The sequence below is a fragment of the Archocentrus centrarchus genome, chromosome 13 (genome assembly GCF_007364275.1).
Source record: "Archocentrus centrarchus isolate MPI-CPG fArcCen1 chromosome 13, fArcCen1, whole genome shotgun sequence".
Classification (NCBI taxonomy): Eukaryota; Metazoa; Chordata; class Actinopteri; order Cichliformes; family Cichlidae; genus Archocentrus; species Archocentrus centrarchus.
This window is the reverse complement of record NC_044358.1, coordinates 38,780,509-38,798,307: the sequence shown is the minus strand read 5'-3', so window position 1 is coordinate 38,798,307 and position 17,799 is coordinate 38,780,509. Positions and strand designations below refer to the sequence as shown.

The window sequence follows — 17,799 nt, the reverse complement described above, 5'->3', positions numbered from 1 at the left end:
AAGATGTAATTAGGTGGCCTTGTTTTGAAATTTCAAGTATCCTTTAAATCACGATGTGCTATGTGAGAACTACCATGGAAATGACAGCTGCAATCAACGTTACAGAGCTTCTCTTTCTACTGGGACTCATCTTGAGAAGATTGGAGGGTGCTCCAAAACTTTCAACATACATCCTTCACTCCCTGCCACGCTATAATCTATATGCTTCTACCCTTAAATCCAATCTCGACTTTTACAGGCTTTCATCCGTTGAGTGTATCATCTTATGGAATGCCTGACATTAAACGTGGCAAGGTTATTGATCAGTGTTCAGTTTTGAATAAGGCATGCACTGCGGTCTGTTGTTACTTACAGTTGACAACCACATTGACATATTTGACATCAGGAGTGGCGACGTCGTTGCTGGCCTTGCATTCATAACGGCCTGCTTGGGTTCGCATGATGCCTATAATGTCCAGGTACTCTTCTCCGTCCAATGGCTCTGCTGCACAGAGACAGAAAGACAAAAGAGGTGGAGGCATGACGGGAGGTTGTAGCAGGGAGAGGAACAAAGAGAGTAGACAAAGAGGGAGGGTGCACCAATTAAAGTGAAAGAGAACCTGACTAAATGATGGATTTCTGCAGTGTGATCTGTGGTAAAACAATGACTAATGGAGCGCATTTAAATTTTAAAAGGACAGCTCAGCATATTGTGGAAATTGATATTGCTGATATTTCTGAAGCCAGCAGCTTAGCTGAGCACAAAAGCTAAAAAACAGCAGAAAACAGTTAGTCTTAAGCCCAATAATTAACACGCCCTATTTTATTTGTATTAAAGCTGATGCATTCGCATCCCAGTGCATCAAATACTGCTGTTCTGTGAGATACACAAGGTGTTCCTTGGCATTAGTGATGCCTAGGCTGCGCGGATGTGGGGTTTGCATCCAATTTGGAAGCTCATTGTTTACTCACTCACTGCTTTTTTAAGTTAATTTTTAGTAAAAGAAAGAAAAGAAAAAAAAACTTGGTTAGTTTTTAGGTATGAAAAAGTACATGGTTAGATTACTGTGATCACTGCGTACTCTGCAGGGGCACTGTCAAGCTACTGTGCCTTCACAGTAGGTGAATTTGGGCTCAGTGCGCATGTAGGGTTCAAGCATGAAATTCCAACATTTCCTCAGCAATAGCTGCTTCTGAGAAAATTTCTGTGTCAAGTATTCAACAAATCTGTACGGCATGCGAGAGTGTGTTGTCGCTTCCAAAACTGCTCGAACAAGACGCAGAAAATCATGACCCTGACTGAGCTCTACAAGTTTGTCCAGTGCTGCCCAAAGTGTGTGTGTGTGGAAAAAGAGAGCAAGCGAGTGCAAGAGAGAAGAGCCGGGATCCTCTTACACACTGAAGCGTACTCAGGGCCGGATTGTTTAGCACAGTATGAGTGCAGGCCAAGGGAGCATGTACACACTAAAAGTTACACTAAGGTGTGTTGTGGCGTCTGTGGCAGGACACACCAGGTTTAGGCAACAGTGGGACTTGCCTCTCACTTCTGACTTATGCTTGCGAGTCTATGAGACACAGCTGGTTTCTGAAAAAATGGCAGTATTTGTCTCCCTCGGTACAAAAATGGCCTCTTAAAAGTTGTGTTGCGGTGTGGGGGTTTTGTGCTGGACTTTTTCTATGATGAGCTCAGTGTGGGAAGTCTGCTTTCAGCCAAGAAACAGTCAGCTTGGAGAGCGAAAACACTACACGGGATCACATGGCATTACATTCCAGTCACTTTACTGGATGCAGTTTATTCGATTTTAAGCCTTTTCACGTGTGCCCTTTTAAATATATGCTAATGCTATCTGATTTTCACAGTTTATATAACAAACAATCAACAAAAAAAAATTATTTACCAGTGTTTTCATGATATATGATTTAATGTGGCTTCCCACTAAGATTACTGCCATTATTTTGCCACCCACTCCACCACGCTTTGCATCGCCATATTTAGCATGAGAGACAAAATGGCCAATGTGATCCAGATTTAAAACGTACTTGAAGCTTTGGCGCACAAAGATTAATGGAGGAACGGTATCTGCAAAAAAGGCATATTTGTCATTGTTCAAGGTGGAGTGACGTACATGCTCAAAGGTGATGGTGTGCTTGCAAAAAAAAGTTGTTTATATGAAGTGTTGCCTTTGTTTGCAGCAGCTCTAATTAGCTGCACTTGGGAACTGGAGAGCACTTTAAGGTAGTCTCTGCCCTAAGGCATTACTGATGTAGCACTCGGCTGTAAACACGCATAGATACAAAAACCCAACTAAGTAAAGAAAGAGACAAGTACAAAACCTGCTCGTTTCCCACACACTTCCACACACCTGGTCAGTTGCAAAGCGAGGCAGGTGTGCCTGTGGGATTTTTGGATTTGGAGAGGTTGTCATATATGGTCTCCCAGCTCCAACAGTAAACAGGTATGTGCGCCCACACATCACACATGCCCACACGCTCACAGCGTACTGGCACCTTAAATTTGTTTTCGGACTCACTCAAGAAAAAAAGGCCTAAATAAATAAAGCACCATTATAAATTATGGGATGTTTTCATGCTCATATTCCAAAACAGCAGCAATTCGAATTCACAGTCAGGCCGTGCTGAAAAACACCAACTGAATGACTTGGACTGGCTCTTTGAGTGAAAGCACAGTTAATATTCAACAACTTGTTAGGCTGACTTATATGAGTTGTTTTGTCTGAAAGCTTTAATTAATGGAGGAACGGTATCTGCAAATGTCAGACAAATTGTGTGAACAGAGTGCAGGAAAACCACAGAGACTATCAGGCATATATCTGACTAATTGGTTAATGAGCAATCCGGCTAATTACCCATGGAATGAACACAGTGGCTCGGCATCTCATTTGGAGAGACCTGCTATGTCTTATTAGAGATCTATGGGCGGGGTCAGGAGGTAAGAATGGCACATTCTTTGATGTGCTACTATGTTAATTGTACTTTGTCTTTTGTTCCATCTGAAAATAACAATGGTGTTAAGACCCTAACGTATCATTATTTGTGATATCTCAATTTACTCATTTGCTGGATGTGTGGCATTGCAACTAATTGGACTGATGTGTGATAATCACTCTGGGTGTAAATTTAAAAAACAGAGACGACACATTTGACAGTATCTGTTCTACCCACATTTCCCAATGAAAACTTTTGGAAATTGCAGTAACTTGATAAGAAGTCATCTGCTTGCAGCCGACATGCCAACGGTTCAGATCTTGGGGAATTTCTTAAAAAAAAGATGCAATTATCTGCCCTGAATGAGGGAGAGACTCTCAGAGGATCGAGGAAATGTAATAACTGCTATAACATTGACTCATGCTTCTCTTAATCTAAGAAAATATGGAATGATTGAATTGTGGTGGCAGAAATAAAATGCAGAGAGCAGATCTCAAGGGTGAGTGAGGAAAATGCACTGCTTGTAACAACAGTAAATGTCAGCAGTCTCAGCTGTGGGCGAGTTCATGCTCGTGCTTCAAGTGAGGAGCTTCAAGCTCTGTGAAACCAAAAGTCTAACCCTGAGAAACGATCCAGCAAGTGTCAGGGACTCTGGCATGGGAGGTTAGTCAAACGATGGGAGTTTTGCTTTTGACATTTTATGTCATAAAACTTAGAAAAAGGTAATAACTACTGGGAGAAAAGTCAAATTTTTATGCCTTCAGATATCTTAAAACACTGTGTGTAGTCTCAGTATTTGAAACTGAGACAAAACTAAATGATTAAATCAGCTGCATGATAGAGATGGAGGTCAGCTGAGATACAGTATTATCTCGTGTTGATTGAAAGATCAGTGGGATCATGATCAAAGTCTAAGCCACATCATATTCAGCTCTCCCTGGACAAACTGTCAGAGTAACGTTATTGGAGAGGTATGATTGAAAAATCTGTTGCCATGGAAATTCTATTGAAGCTCAATCTTTTCTACAGCACTTTGGTTTTTGGTGCTGGATTAAAAAAAAAAAAAAAAGCGAGGGAGTGAGAGAGAAAATCAGGTGACTGCAAAGATCAAAGAAAAGAGAAAAGAAAAGTGAAGAGCGGAGAATTTTAATGAGAGATGAGAGGAAGTGGCTTGACTGGTTAAAATGCAGAAATTAACTGTCACGAGTCTAACCTGGAGGGCATAAAGAGCAACTCAATCACAAAGTATGAATGGAATGAGATGTATTGTGTAAAGAAACAATTAATTACATTTCGCACATCTTTGTCTGTGCCCGCAGGAGAATATATCTTGCACATAGACTGAGCACGTCACATGTTATCTATTTAATGAAGCGTAATGAGGAGAGATTGGTTAATCTTGTCTAAGGGGAATTGAATTGAGTGTGTGTACAATACCGGCGCATGTGTACATACACATGCCCACACCGCGTGAATAGGCGTAATGTCTCTGTGGTGAGTATGAAGCCTGGATGCATGAACTGGGAGTGAACACAGATTTCCTTGAAGGTTTTCAGGGAGCACCGAGAGTGGGGACTTTCTAAGTGTGCGCATTAGAAAAGCCCCATGAAACCTGGCATTACACTACATTATATCATCACATTTCTATGCTAATCTGGATAGTAGAGGGTGAGTGGGTGTCAGATAGGAAAAGAATACATTAAGTAAGGCAAGGGCAAGCTGTGAATGTATTTTGCATACTGGTTTTCTTCCAAATGAAGCATTTTCTTCTGCAGTGTACATAAGGATGACACTGATGTTATGATTTACTTTGTGTGCTAGCATGCTTGCACTTCTAAATTAGCATTAAAGACTGTGCACAGCTGAGGCTAATGGGAATTTGGTCATAAGCCAGGCAGGGGATCAAAAAAGTTATCACCCTCTGGGCACCACAAATTCTATCTTTTCAGTATTTGTTGAGATACTGAAGCCACTGCAATCAGAGCTAAGCTAAGAGCATGGCTAAAAGGATCACTTGTATTGTATATTCACATATATCACTATTCAAATGTGTTAAAGATATTAGTGAACAACTGTGTGTTGAAAATATTGATGTCAACATCTGAAAAATGCTGTAATATCCGACACAGAGCTACAGGTGCCAGCTTTGCACTGCTAGCTGCTAAGACCATTAGCTTCACTGACAGCTACTCGTTTTCAACATTTTAAATAGCAATGACAGTTTATTTAGTTATAACATTTTATTATACTTAAACTCAATGTGCTTAAAAGAGAAGATTAAAAACAACAATAAAACTACTTTGGGCGGTTTCCCGTTCATGGATTAATCGTGGTCCTAGACTAAAAGGAAAAAGTCAATGAAGACCACAATAGAAAAAAATATTTAGTCCAGGATTAGACTTAATCCCTGTACGGGAAACTGGGCCCTTAAGTTTACAATCAAAACAGCAAAATAAAACTTTTCAAAGAAGTAAAATACACGCATCTTCAACACACTTGGATCTGATTCTAGGAACATTTAAAAGATCTGATGACCTGAGAGGTCTGATTGGGTTATAAACAGTGAGAAAGTCAGACATGTACATGGGGGACCAAACCACTGAGAACCTTTTGAAATTTATGAACTAACAGAGGGGTTTTGAAGGTAATTCTGTATAGCCCTGGGATTCAGTGAAGTGACTCCAGTACTGGTTTAATATGGTCAAATTTCCATGTATGTCTAAGGATTCTGACTGCTGCATTTTGAATGAGTTGAAGTCAGCCTACTGATGATTCGGACAATCCTGCAAATAGAGCATTTCGGTAACCTTATTAAAATGATTATAAAAACTGAGATTATTGTCCAAAATAATGTCAAGATTCCTGACTTGATTGCTGTGCTTCAGAGACAGGAATGAAAAATACTGTATGAACAAAGTTTCTCTCTGTCTCTGACTATTTGAACCAACAACAAACATTTCCATCCTGTCTGTTAAGTTCTTAATAGTTCCTAGGCATCCAGCACTTAATGTTGTCTCATTAGTTTGTGAACAGAGGTTAAATCGTTAGAGGAAAATCACAAGTACAACTGTGTATTATCTGCATAAGAATGATGGGATATATTATGATTCTTTATGATAGCACCAAGTGGGAGCATATAAAGTTATGAGTAATGGATCAAGGATAGACCCTTGAGGAATTCCTGATTAAATTTTGATGTGTGCAGATCTAAAACTGCTAATTGAAACATAAAAACTTACCCTTTAGATATAATGAAAACCAATCAAGAGCCTGACCTGTTAAACCAATTGAATCATGAAGCTTTTAAATTAAAATGCCATGATCAACAGTGTCAAAGGCAGCAGTGAAATCAAGCAGGACTAAGACTGAAGTTCTCTGTGAGTCTGGCTAATTTTATTGCATTGTTATAGCATCAAAGTGCATTTTTATAGATTTCAAAATTAATTTCTAGTTAATTTTTTCTATGTTTTCTCTCAGCCCTCTGGCAGATTCTTTTAGCTATCTTTACCTTTTTGCTGTTTCTCCAGGGTGCTTTAGGTAGACCACATATACAGATTTGACAGGAGCAATATGATCAACTTTAGGGCTGGCATTAGATGTCAGTTAAAGTGATAAGCTTAAAATAATATGACATGTTCAAATTCAAATGAGTCTGTCCCACATCTGTTCCGCATGCATTCTTTATAACTGCTGAGCTAAAAGTTATATATGCCTGTCTAATTCTGACTAGTTTTGGATTTTTAAAAGCTAATTTTAATTTTATCATTAAAAAAAAAACAAGACAACAATTTGTATATCTACTTCCACAAAATGATCATTGGCATACAGAAATTCTAATATCAAGACAGCCCTAAATGTTTGTCTCAGAAGTACCAATTACTAGCTTGATCAGTGCTATAATGACAGTTGCCAACAACTGTCATTATAGCACTGATAAATTAAGATTTACCAACTAACTGTAAGCTTTCTGTTGCGGTTATGTAAATGTAATTGCAATTCATGAAACACTTACATTATGATGTTCTGTTGGAAAAACACTTCAGCTAATTGATATAAATATCACATCTGTTGACTATTTTGTAATATTTAGATAGGTAAACATTTGAGCCTCTTTGAAACATAACCTGTTTATGTTTTAAAGATTTGTGAAGTGATTTTGGTGACACCAAGGTTATTATGATGAACTAAAGCTAAAGTAAAACCTAAAACAACATGCAGAAACACATCTATATTATCCATCCATCCATCCATCCATCCATCCATCCATCCATCCATCCATCCATCCGTTATCTGTGTCACGGTCACAGGGGCAGCAGTCTAAGCAGAGATGTCCAGTCCCTATCCCTGGTCCCCTCCTCCAGCTCTTGTGAGGCAAACCAAGGCATTCCCAAGTTGGTTGAGAGATGTCCTCCTCCTTAGGCCAGATTTATGCTTCTGCATTGGGTCCTTGTGGGGCTTGTGCTGTAATCAGAAACCCCTCTGAATCCATAACTCTGAAGCAGTAACATATGGCATAACCTGATGTGCACCTCCCGAAAAATTTAACTATACATCAGGTTGACGCAGCCCACAATTATTCTAATTGACCTTTTCAGCATCACAGATTCCTCCTGTGCACACTGGGCTACTTTTCAATGGAATTTTTGTCAGTGTCAGAGTAACAATCATGGTCTCAATATAAGGCATAATAATCATAGCATCATATAAGGACTCACAAATGTCAGCAAATTCCTGGAGGGAGATTGCTGAAACTAAAACGGATGTGAGGGAATGAACAAAGATGTGAAAAAAACTAGAGCCACAAATAGCGGGGAACCAGGAGGGAAAAAGTAAAGTAAAAGTAAAGTAAAATTTGATTTATATAGCACCTCTTAAGATAAATATCACAAAATGCTTCACAATAGCAGAGCAAAACAGGAAGAAAAAAAAAAGACCCAGCATTTTATGTGTTTCTGTCAGCTAGCACTGTAGGACTTGACCGTGCAGTAATTAACACACACAAGGCACCTCGTACAGGCATAAATGCCGTCAAAGGTGTTGGCCACTTACGCAGGTTATTTCATAGGCTCCACAAAGACCTGATACAGAAGCATAATTCTGGTCTTATAGGACATGCCTGGAACACCTCACTCAGGAGGCATCCAAGTCTGATGCCTGAACCACCTCAAATGGCTCCTTTCAATGAGAAGGACTAGTGACTTTACTCTGTACTCTGAGCCCCTCCCAAATGACTCTAAGGCTGAGTCCAGACACCCTTCAGAGGAAGTTCATTTAGACCACCTGTATCCACAATCTCATTCTTTCGGTTACTACCCACAGCTCCTGGCCAGAGCTGAGGGTACGAACGTAGCTGGGCCGGTAAATTGACAGATTCACTTTCGCGCTCAGCTCTCTCTTCATCCGAACAGACCGGTACAGCATCTGCATCACTGCAGACATGGCACCAATCTCCTGCGCCTCTGTCTCCTCACTCGTGAACAAGACCCAGAGATACTTAAATTCCTCCACCTTTAACATTTAAGTTAATTGGAATAAATATAGAAAAACAAATATTCAAAAAAAATCAAGCTAAGCAAAGTGATTTTGTAAACTTACAAAACTATAAGATGAAAACATATTGTAAATGTCCATTGTTTCAGTCTTTGTCAGTTTTGTACATAACCTGGCTGAGAACGCTTTTGTTGCCTGTGACTGTGATGTCTACATGACTGTGAAAGCATAAACTCAAAGCAAAATAAAGATGAAAAGCAAATACACAACTACAAACTACGCTCTGGAAGAGAAATCCTATGCAGCGACAGTACCTTGATTTATGTATAACTCAATGCAGATTACATTAACTTACATTAGATTAGATCCTCCATAGACTGAAATAAAAGTGTAAATCCCCCAGAAAATATTTTGGTAAAGAAGCAGACTGGCTTGGGTCATGGATTCAACTGCACAGTTACTGAATGATAAAGTAATATAATAAATATTATACTATAGGAATACTATAAGAACACACAGGCTACAGTGACCCTTCAGCACCATGGACAGCGCTATGAACTGCACAGTGACACAGTGAGCTAAGTTAGTGATTGGGGACCTGATTGCTTCTTATAACAGCAGAGAGGTGTGTGAGAAATGTTGCTTAGTTTATAATTCAGTAATGTAGATTATTGATAGAAAGGGCATATGAAGACCTGCACCCTTCACTCTGTGTGTGTGTGTGTGTGTGTGTGTGAAAGAGACAGACACTGACAGAATTAAAGGTGGACTGTTAATCACAGCCTACCCCTTTGCAGGCAATGATGTTGTAGCAACATTATTTATAACTTAGTGGGAATGCTGCTTGTCACTTTTGAGCAAACCTGCCAGAACTCCTTTTTTTTTTTTTTTTTTTTTTGCATTTTTGGCCACAGCAGCTTTTGTGAGCAGTGGAGGGAGACAGGAAATGGGGGAAAGATACACTTGGGCAAACTGGCGACAGGTCGGGACTTGAACCCGTGCCGCCTGCACCACACTGCGGTTTATGTATGTGGTCGCCGGCTTTACCACTAAGCCACCTGGGCACCCAGAACTCCTTGATATTTTCTATTAGGTTACCCATTCCTGCTTCATCCAGGATCACTACAAACATCACTAAGTTGTCCAGATGGTGGATGGCATTTTTATGTTTATTAGGGTGTAGCTGCACAGCTACATGACTTCAAATGGAAAGAAACATGGTTGGTGTTTTAACAAAGTTTGGCTTATGAGATATTGATCTGGGGGATTTGAATCTGTAAATATCTTTCTAAGTAGAATATGCAGTACATTTAATACGTTGGGGAGAAAGGTTCGTATATTGTGGAACAAATTACATCTTGTGCACTCACAACAGCATTTTATTGTGCTCAGAATAGTTAGAAGTAGCTCAAAAAGTATTTTTTTTCTCTCTATGGCTATTAACAGACTGGCAAGGGATTTGAAAAGATCTCCATGATTTGAAACAAATCATTCCACTGAAAGGAACATAATCGACAGGTGGCTTGGTTTCAAGTGACAACAAGCAGATTCATCTCAAGATCTACTGGCAGCTCTCACAACTGTTGGTGTCAAAGTGGATGCACAAATTTGACCAGCATGAGAGGTGGAAAAAGCCTTTGCTTTTACAATTCGTCACAGACATGCAGGCAAATACCAGGCATTTTGGAATAACATTATCAGGACAGATGAGTCAAAGACAGAGACGTGTTTGGCACACACTAAGAACAACCTTTCAGGAAGCAAACCTTATACCAACTGTGTAGCACAGTGGGAAAAATGTAATGAGCTGAGGCTGCTATATTGCCTCAAAGACTGGGCAATTAATTCAACAATAAATTCAGCATCATATCAAACAGTGCTTTTTGATAATGTGACACCATCAGTCTGAAAGTTAATAATAATAATGCATTAGTCTTATATAGCCCTTTTCTAGACACTCAAAGACACTTTACAATTTCATGCACTAGTCATTCACACCTCAGTCATACTTGGTGGTGTTAAGCTAATGTAGCCACAGCTGCCCTGGGGCAGTCTGACAGAAGCGTGGCTGCCAATTTGCACCTATAGCCCTTCTGACCACCACCAAACACCAACCACACAACCACATTCACACTTAGGCAATGTGGGTTAGGTGTCTTGCCCAGGGACACAACAACAGCATGCGCTCAGATGGGGACTCGACCCAGCAACCCTCTGGTTGTGAGGTGAGCACCTACCCACTGCGCCGCTGCTACCCAAAAGTTAAAGTTAAACCAGAAATTTACCTTTCAAAAAAACAATATGCACACCAGCACATCAAGTGAATGGCTCAAAGATAAGGAATGTAGGTTTACTGAGTGGCCCAGTTAAAAAAGCCCATGTTTGAATCAAACTTGTGGAGGGATGTTGTGTAGGAAGACAAAACGGACGGTATCTGTAAGAAATCCTCAAATATTTTGCAGCTAAAGGAATTGTGCATGAAGCCGTTTTCAGAGTCTGATGGAAGACAATAAGGAATGCCTACAAGTGTTTCTGCTAAAGGGGGTAATCCTAGCATCTGAGGTCAAGGGTGAACTTAAGTTTGTCGCACAGGAATATTATATCTATTGATTTTTTTGTAAACCCAACAATACACATAGCTGTTCTTTTTTTTCACATGGCTATGAAAACACTCTTGAGAGTGAAGGCTTTTTTGGCAGCACAAACCCTGAAACTAGATCTTGTGCTTTTGTAACAAATTCACACATATAACCATGCATGTGTGCCTCCCCTTTCCACCTGTAAATCTTTGAATCCAGGTCAGAGTTGAACCGCAGCTTGTAATACTTTTGTTGCAAGTCTATTGATTACATTTCGTTAGTGAGAGTGTTTCTTTCCAACTTTTCTCCTGATGTACTTGGAGTAGGGGCATTTGGTGTGTCAGTAGCCTTGAGCTACTCCAACAATAGAAAGTTCAATGAGGAACACAGAGGGAATAGGTGGTGGAATGCATTGTTTTCTACTATGACAGCATAGCATTAAGTGGAATGAAAACTTCTGGCTCCACAATAGATCAATGAACATCGCTTGGAAGTAGCTATCATTTTCCAAAGTGTTATGACTTGTTCCTGTTTTCTTCTTATTATAAAGAGAAGAGATTGCATTTTAGGAGCTTCTACTCTTGTGAAACTATTTCTTGATAATCAGAGAGAACTTTATACCCTGGCCATGAAAATCTAAACCCAAAATTAAATTAACTTTGCTGAGGGGCCTGGTGACTGGAAGCCACTTCTATGAGCACTACAGTGGACATAACTACTCAGAGGGTCAGAAATACATGGAAAGAACAGGATACTGTAAATGGAAAGCATGTAATAATGGAGAATTACGGGAAGCATCAGCAAATGATTAAGTTATACAGTAAGCTGCATTACAGCTCCCGGCAGTCGAGAAGTGATGCCCTAAATGAAACACTCGAGCCAGCTCGTCTCCCTAGCCATTATCGTTTGAAAGCACATGAAATTTGGTGGAAAACTAGATTGCAACAAGAAAAAGTTTGTGTCCCAGATGTGTAAGACACTAAGCAGATGTGCTTATAGCTGCGCACATACATTGAATGCAGATCAGTTATTGATTTCTTTAATAAGATATTCAAAGCTGGTCTTTAAACAGGCATTTATCTACTTTTTGGACACCGAGCTCAAATATTTTTTTTTTTGCCATTCTCTAATTTGCGATGCAGCCTAGTGCTAGCCATTCTGAAAAGACAATGCGTATAATTGCCCACATTTTACTGTTGAAAGCCCTGCAGCCTTTGGGGTATGCAACAGTGGACTTTCTGCGGGTGAGCTGGGACGAGCTGAGCAGCCTGCAAGAACTACACTTCTATAAATGCCTGCTGGATACTGATTTGCATTGTGCTTGCAATTTTAAGTTTGTGTGAACAACTACAAGTTTTCCATGTCAATTAAAGTACTCTGCAGGAGTGAGGGACAGCTGAGGGATGGGCACGCCAACAGACATTGTGCAGGTTCATGCTCACATGCTCCCCTAACTTTTCGAGTAAGACATGGGAGAGGAAGCGGGAGGAAGGGGAGAGGAAAGAGGTGGGGTGAGGGTGAGGAGGATGTGGATGAGGCAATGGGGTGAGAGATGTGAATCGCAAACCAGCAACTTCTACTGGATTGCGCTCATTTGCATGTCCTCATGCATCATTCATCAGCATCGCTTTACCACGGTGCAAAACATTACATTTATTTTGCAAATGCTAATTTATGTTAAGCAGCTGATTTGAGAAACTTCAGAGTCAAGTAGCATAAAAGACCCCGCGACATTTATTTTCTTTTGTCTGCACGAGTGCGACAGCATGTGTGCCTGTGTCTGTATCTGCGCACCTACCCATCACCACCCTTTTAACTGTGTGTGTGTGTGTGTGCGTGCGCGTGAGTGTGTATTTGAGCGTGTGCAATTGTGTTTGGACAGTTGGTCCTGGCTTTATCTAACACAGCCACATGGCAGCTATCTATCTGTCGGGAGTCGCTGTGATTTAAATGATGGGTCAACACATAATTACTGAATAACTATTCTCATCACTGATTTCTTGCAGCGGAGATACTGAAACATGACTGGCTCAGAAACTAAATGACTTTTTGACAGTGTGCTGCCAAAACAAACAGCTTATGAATGCAAATATCCTTCTATGGGCATAATACTGCTATCTTCTTAAAATTGCATTTGATTTCTCTGCGCCTGACATTGCCTTTCAATGACAAATAACCTTTAATGTCAGTGAAGATCTTACAAATTTCTTGCAACATTAAATGTTGCTCGTTTTTTTGAAGTGAAAGAAAGGAAAATATCCTTGAGTGACTTCTTGCATTAATGTGCTGTGTTTTCTCACCTGAATTCTAATGTCCTTTTATACTTGGCAGCTGGAAGCCCTACATGAACGCCATCTTTTCAGCAGTCTGAGGACAAAAGGAAAACTTCCACTTCTGTTCACAAGCCCGTTTGCCACCACTGCTGCTGGCAGTGCAGAAATAACACAGGTGTTGGAGCCAAAAACAAGATGGCTGTTTATTTGCCGCTTCTTGAGCCGAAGAAATGACACGCACAGCGAAGCGATGTAGCCGTCTGTTTTTCTGAACACTGTCATTCCTCTCTGTGTCTCATTTTCTTCTTCTTCTCATCCTCCTCACATGCATTTGTTTGTTTGAAGCAGCTTTGCTGGGGTTCCTCTCAGCGTGGCAGCACACTGTAATGCCATGTGGTTGCTTGTCCCATTCAAGTCTGAGGCTTTAGGAGATTAATTGTTGATAAAACAGAAACGGGTTTAGTGATTGAATTCACTTGAAGGAGAGTTGGGTTGTCTGCCTTTCCTTAAACACGGCTGATAAATGGATTTAGCCTATTGTTGGGGGAAGACTTCTCATTACTGTCTGGATAGATTCAATAGGCTTGTGTTTGTCATGGGAGAAGAGGCGCTGTGTTAAGCGGGGAAAGAAAGGAGAGCAAGGTCAGGTGCAGAGCATCACTGCTTACTCCTCTATCGCTGTTTTTATCTGCCCTCTCTCTTTCCCTGACTCTGCCACACACAGGAACAATCAGGTGCGCAAAAGCACACACATACACGATATCACCATTCACACACACTGAACCTGTCACTGACAGTGAGAGAAAACCCAAGTATATTGCTGCATCTCCTCGTGCAATACTTGAGGTTAAGTGTAGGGATAAATGCTGTCAAACAAGCCAATGTGTGTGCATGTGATAAAGAGATTTGTGGCAGCGGGCCAACGATCTACCCTTGTCATGTGCACTCATCATGCCACATGGCTATGACTCTATCATTTTAATTAAGCTACTGAATACGATGTCTGCAAAATCACCCATAACTTACTTCACTCATGGAATACGACATTTTGTTTTTTTCTGTCGTGTAAATGATACCTCCACAAACCTCCATGTTACACACTTACATTATTTTTTAAAGACTTACCTTTAGGTTATCATTTTTTAAAATTATTTATCATTATCATTTTCTTCTTCTTGAAGAAAAAAGGATAACGCTGTATATTAAGGTCTTTGTGCTGGACATAAGTTAGCAAGACATAGTCATTGGTGTATATCTGTTTATCTCTCTCTCTCTCGCTCTCTCTCTCTATCTTAACAATAATTTATACACTGCAACTATTTTCACATATTTTTGAACACCACAAATGGCCATCTTATTGTGGTTGAAGGGCTTGTGTGGCCCAGTGGTTCCAGGGGCTATGTTGTCCAGGGGCAAATTGGTCCTGGGTGAGAGACCAGACCCAGAGTGATTCCAATGACCCTTATGACAGAGAAATCAAAGAAACAGTTCACCACACCCAGGATAGTCTTACTGGGGCCTCACCCCGGAGCCAGGTCTGGGGAGGTTGCTTGAGGGAGAGCGCCTGGTGGCCTTAGCCAGTGGGGCCTGGCCGAACACAGCCAGAAGAGAAGATACTGGCCCAGCCTCCTGTATGCCCATCCCCTGCAAGAGGCATTGCAGACAAGGGGAGAGGCCCTGGTGTACCGATTCCCCACTATCAACACTGGCTATTGGGACATGGAGTGTCACGTCTCTGTTGGGGAAGGAGCCTGAGCTGGTCCTTGACGTTGAACGATACTGTCTAGATATAGTCGGGATTACCTCAACGCACGGTCTGGGCTCTGGAGCGAGTCTCCTGGAGAAGGGCTGGACTGAGAGTATCCTTTTATCGCATCAGGACACCCTAGGTCGCAGATGGATGATTAAGTTTGTAATCATATCATCAGATCTGCCCTTGTATATTCCGGACACTCGGGTGAAGAGAGGAGTTATGCTGTCAACTGATCACCACCTGGTGGTGAGTTGGATCAGGGAAGGATCCTATATAGACCTGGCACACCTATAATGAGGGTGTGCTGGGAACGTCTGGCAGAGAGCTTCAACTCCCACCTCTGGCAAAACTTTGACAGCATTCCGAGGGAGACCGGGGACATTGAGAATCAGCACCTCTAAGTCTGAGGCCATGGTCCTCAGTCAGAAAAGGGTGGAGTGCTCACTCTCCTGGCTAGCCTCTCCCTAAGAGATATGTTGAAGAGTGCAGTCATTCAGAAGGGGTATGTCATACCAGAAGGAGGCCCCGGGGCAGACCCAGGACATGCTGGACGAATGGACAGACCGACATACTGACTATCTATGCTTCAATTAATCAGTAACTACAAAAACTGATTAATTGAAGTCTATTACAAGAACCTTCATAAAAAGTGTTTCCAAAAATTGCTGTTTTTAAAAACATATTACAAGAATAATTTCATTCATTTGCAGAGTAGTCTGGATGTCTGAAGTGTTAAATGCTATTTGTGGTATGAAAACATTTTTGTAAAGCACTATTTATTATTATTCTCATTAACAGTACAAGTTATTGCAATTTAATTCTTGCCATAATACTTATTAACACAATGTCCTAGCAAGGCTTCACTTCCCACACACAGACGAAAAAAGTTAAAGACAAAAAGAAAAAGTGTTTTTAGCCATACTGATATTCAAATGGAAAATTTGAATATCATAAATATATTCCATCTGAATATCTACTGCTTAATCTATGTAGAGACACACTGTTCCTTTTGTTCAGCAAGACAAAACACAGCTGGCACTATTATAAATAATGTTACTACTATTATAAAGGTAAATGTTTAAATGCTTTTAAGCGCTTCTGGATCACTAATTACCCTTTACTTTCACATTAGAATCTACAGACTGATAATTTGGCTTTCAGTTTGGTATCAATAAGATGGTAAGTAAAATTAACTATTGATTAATAATAGTGTGAATGACTTTTTTAAAAATTAATTTGTTCTCAATATTTACTCTCACCCCAAACAGCCGATGACACATCAAGATTAGCATAGCTCGGGTCAGTAATGTTACCAAAGAGATGAATATTATTTTTCCCATCAAATCAAACACATCACTTGAAATCTCCCACTGGTGGTCCTTACGAGTGCTGCTGACTGCATATGTCATAGTATACAACTCCAATCATTTTCTCTGTTCATCAAATCATTCATTGATATGTAAGGATTTGTTTTGTTCCTCTACTCATTTAGTCAGATTTTTCATTTGTCAGTAGTTTGCACTGTTAGCAATCCATCACCACTGTATTAACTACTCTAGATTTCTAGTGGTAATGTCAGGGCAAAGTAGAGGAGACAGTGTCATTTCTCTTACCCTGCTTCTGTTTCCTTAGCATGGATTCAAACCTGAAACCATCAAATCACATGTTCACTTCCCCTTCAGGCTGCTGCCTCCCTCAGGGTGTGTGTGTGAGACTCTGGGTATTTGAAAAAAAAAAATGCTTAAGGCTAGGAAAAAAGTGCTGAGTTTCTACACAGTTGGGACTTTAAACAAGTGTGAGCTCTGGTGTTCAGCCAACCCAGCAGTGACTACACCTAATGAGGCTAGGCAGACACAGGGCAAGCTGTGCTCATAATGTTCTGTATAGCATCTGACAGCGGACTGATTTCAGACCAGCTGCTGATGATGCTGATTGTAAACAAACAAGTGAACAGTGACATTCAGCAGATCTGAGACCTGCTGTGAGACAGATGAGCAGCTGTCTTCTCCTTGCTTCCCGTGGGCTGGTGTTCCACACACACACACACACACACACACACACACACACACACACACACACACACACACACACACACACACACACACACACACACACACACACACATAGTTGAACACAGCTGGAGATGTGAAGTGGGAGGTTTGACCTGGGTTGCTCTGACAAGGACCTGTCACCACCTTACACATCACTCTCACAATCAGCAGGCTTGTCAGCTACACTCTGTTACTGACAGCTTGGCACACAATGATATATGTGTTTGCATGTGTGTGTGTCTCCTGTTTAATCTGCTGACCCACTCCTACTACATGGGAGTTACACTACCGACACATCTATGAATCTGCACACTTGCCTGCTCCACTCCCTCCTGAGAGACAGAGATACATGCAGAGTGAGTGCGTTCTGCTGTGCTCTCTAACTGCATCTTTCCCCAGACAGTGAGTTGAGGAGCAGAAAGGACAACTGAAGTGACTGTCATACTCTGCCAAAGAAAGAGATGGGAGGATGATGGAAAGTGGAGGAGACAGTGAGAGGGAAAATGAGGGAGAGGAAGACAGCACGACAGCTCAAGATGGATAGACAAAGAGTTGCAGAGAAGAGCAGGGAGAAAATTTTCCAGAAAAGGTGACAGTCCTGGGGAGAATTCCACAAGCTTGGTCTTGGAGCATGGCCGACACTGAGACTGCTGTAGGATGGATGTCAAGGGCACTCAGCATCAAATCTCTGAACGGCTGCCCTGCCAAAGGCTGTTATAAAAGGGTTA

General features: G+C 41.0%; 1 protein-coding gene across 3 annotated transcripts in view; it reads right to left on the bottom strand.

Annotated features, from left to right (window-relative positions):
* The window catches only part of lsamp (limbic system associated membrane protein), a 1,252,509-nt gene that overhangs the window by 13,875 nt on the left and 1,220,835 nt on the right, over positions 1-17,799 (bottom strand). For all 3 annotated transcript variants that reach the window (XM_030743581.1, XM_030743582.1, XM_030743580.1), the window contains one exon: positions 353-484. In XM_030743581.1, coding sequence (XP_030599441.1) covers positions 353-484 — 132 coding nt within the window. The remainder of the gene's footprint in view (positions 1-352; positions 485-17,799) is intronic.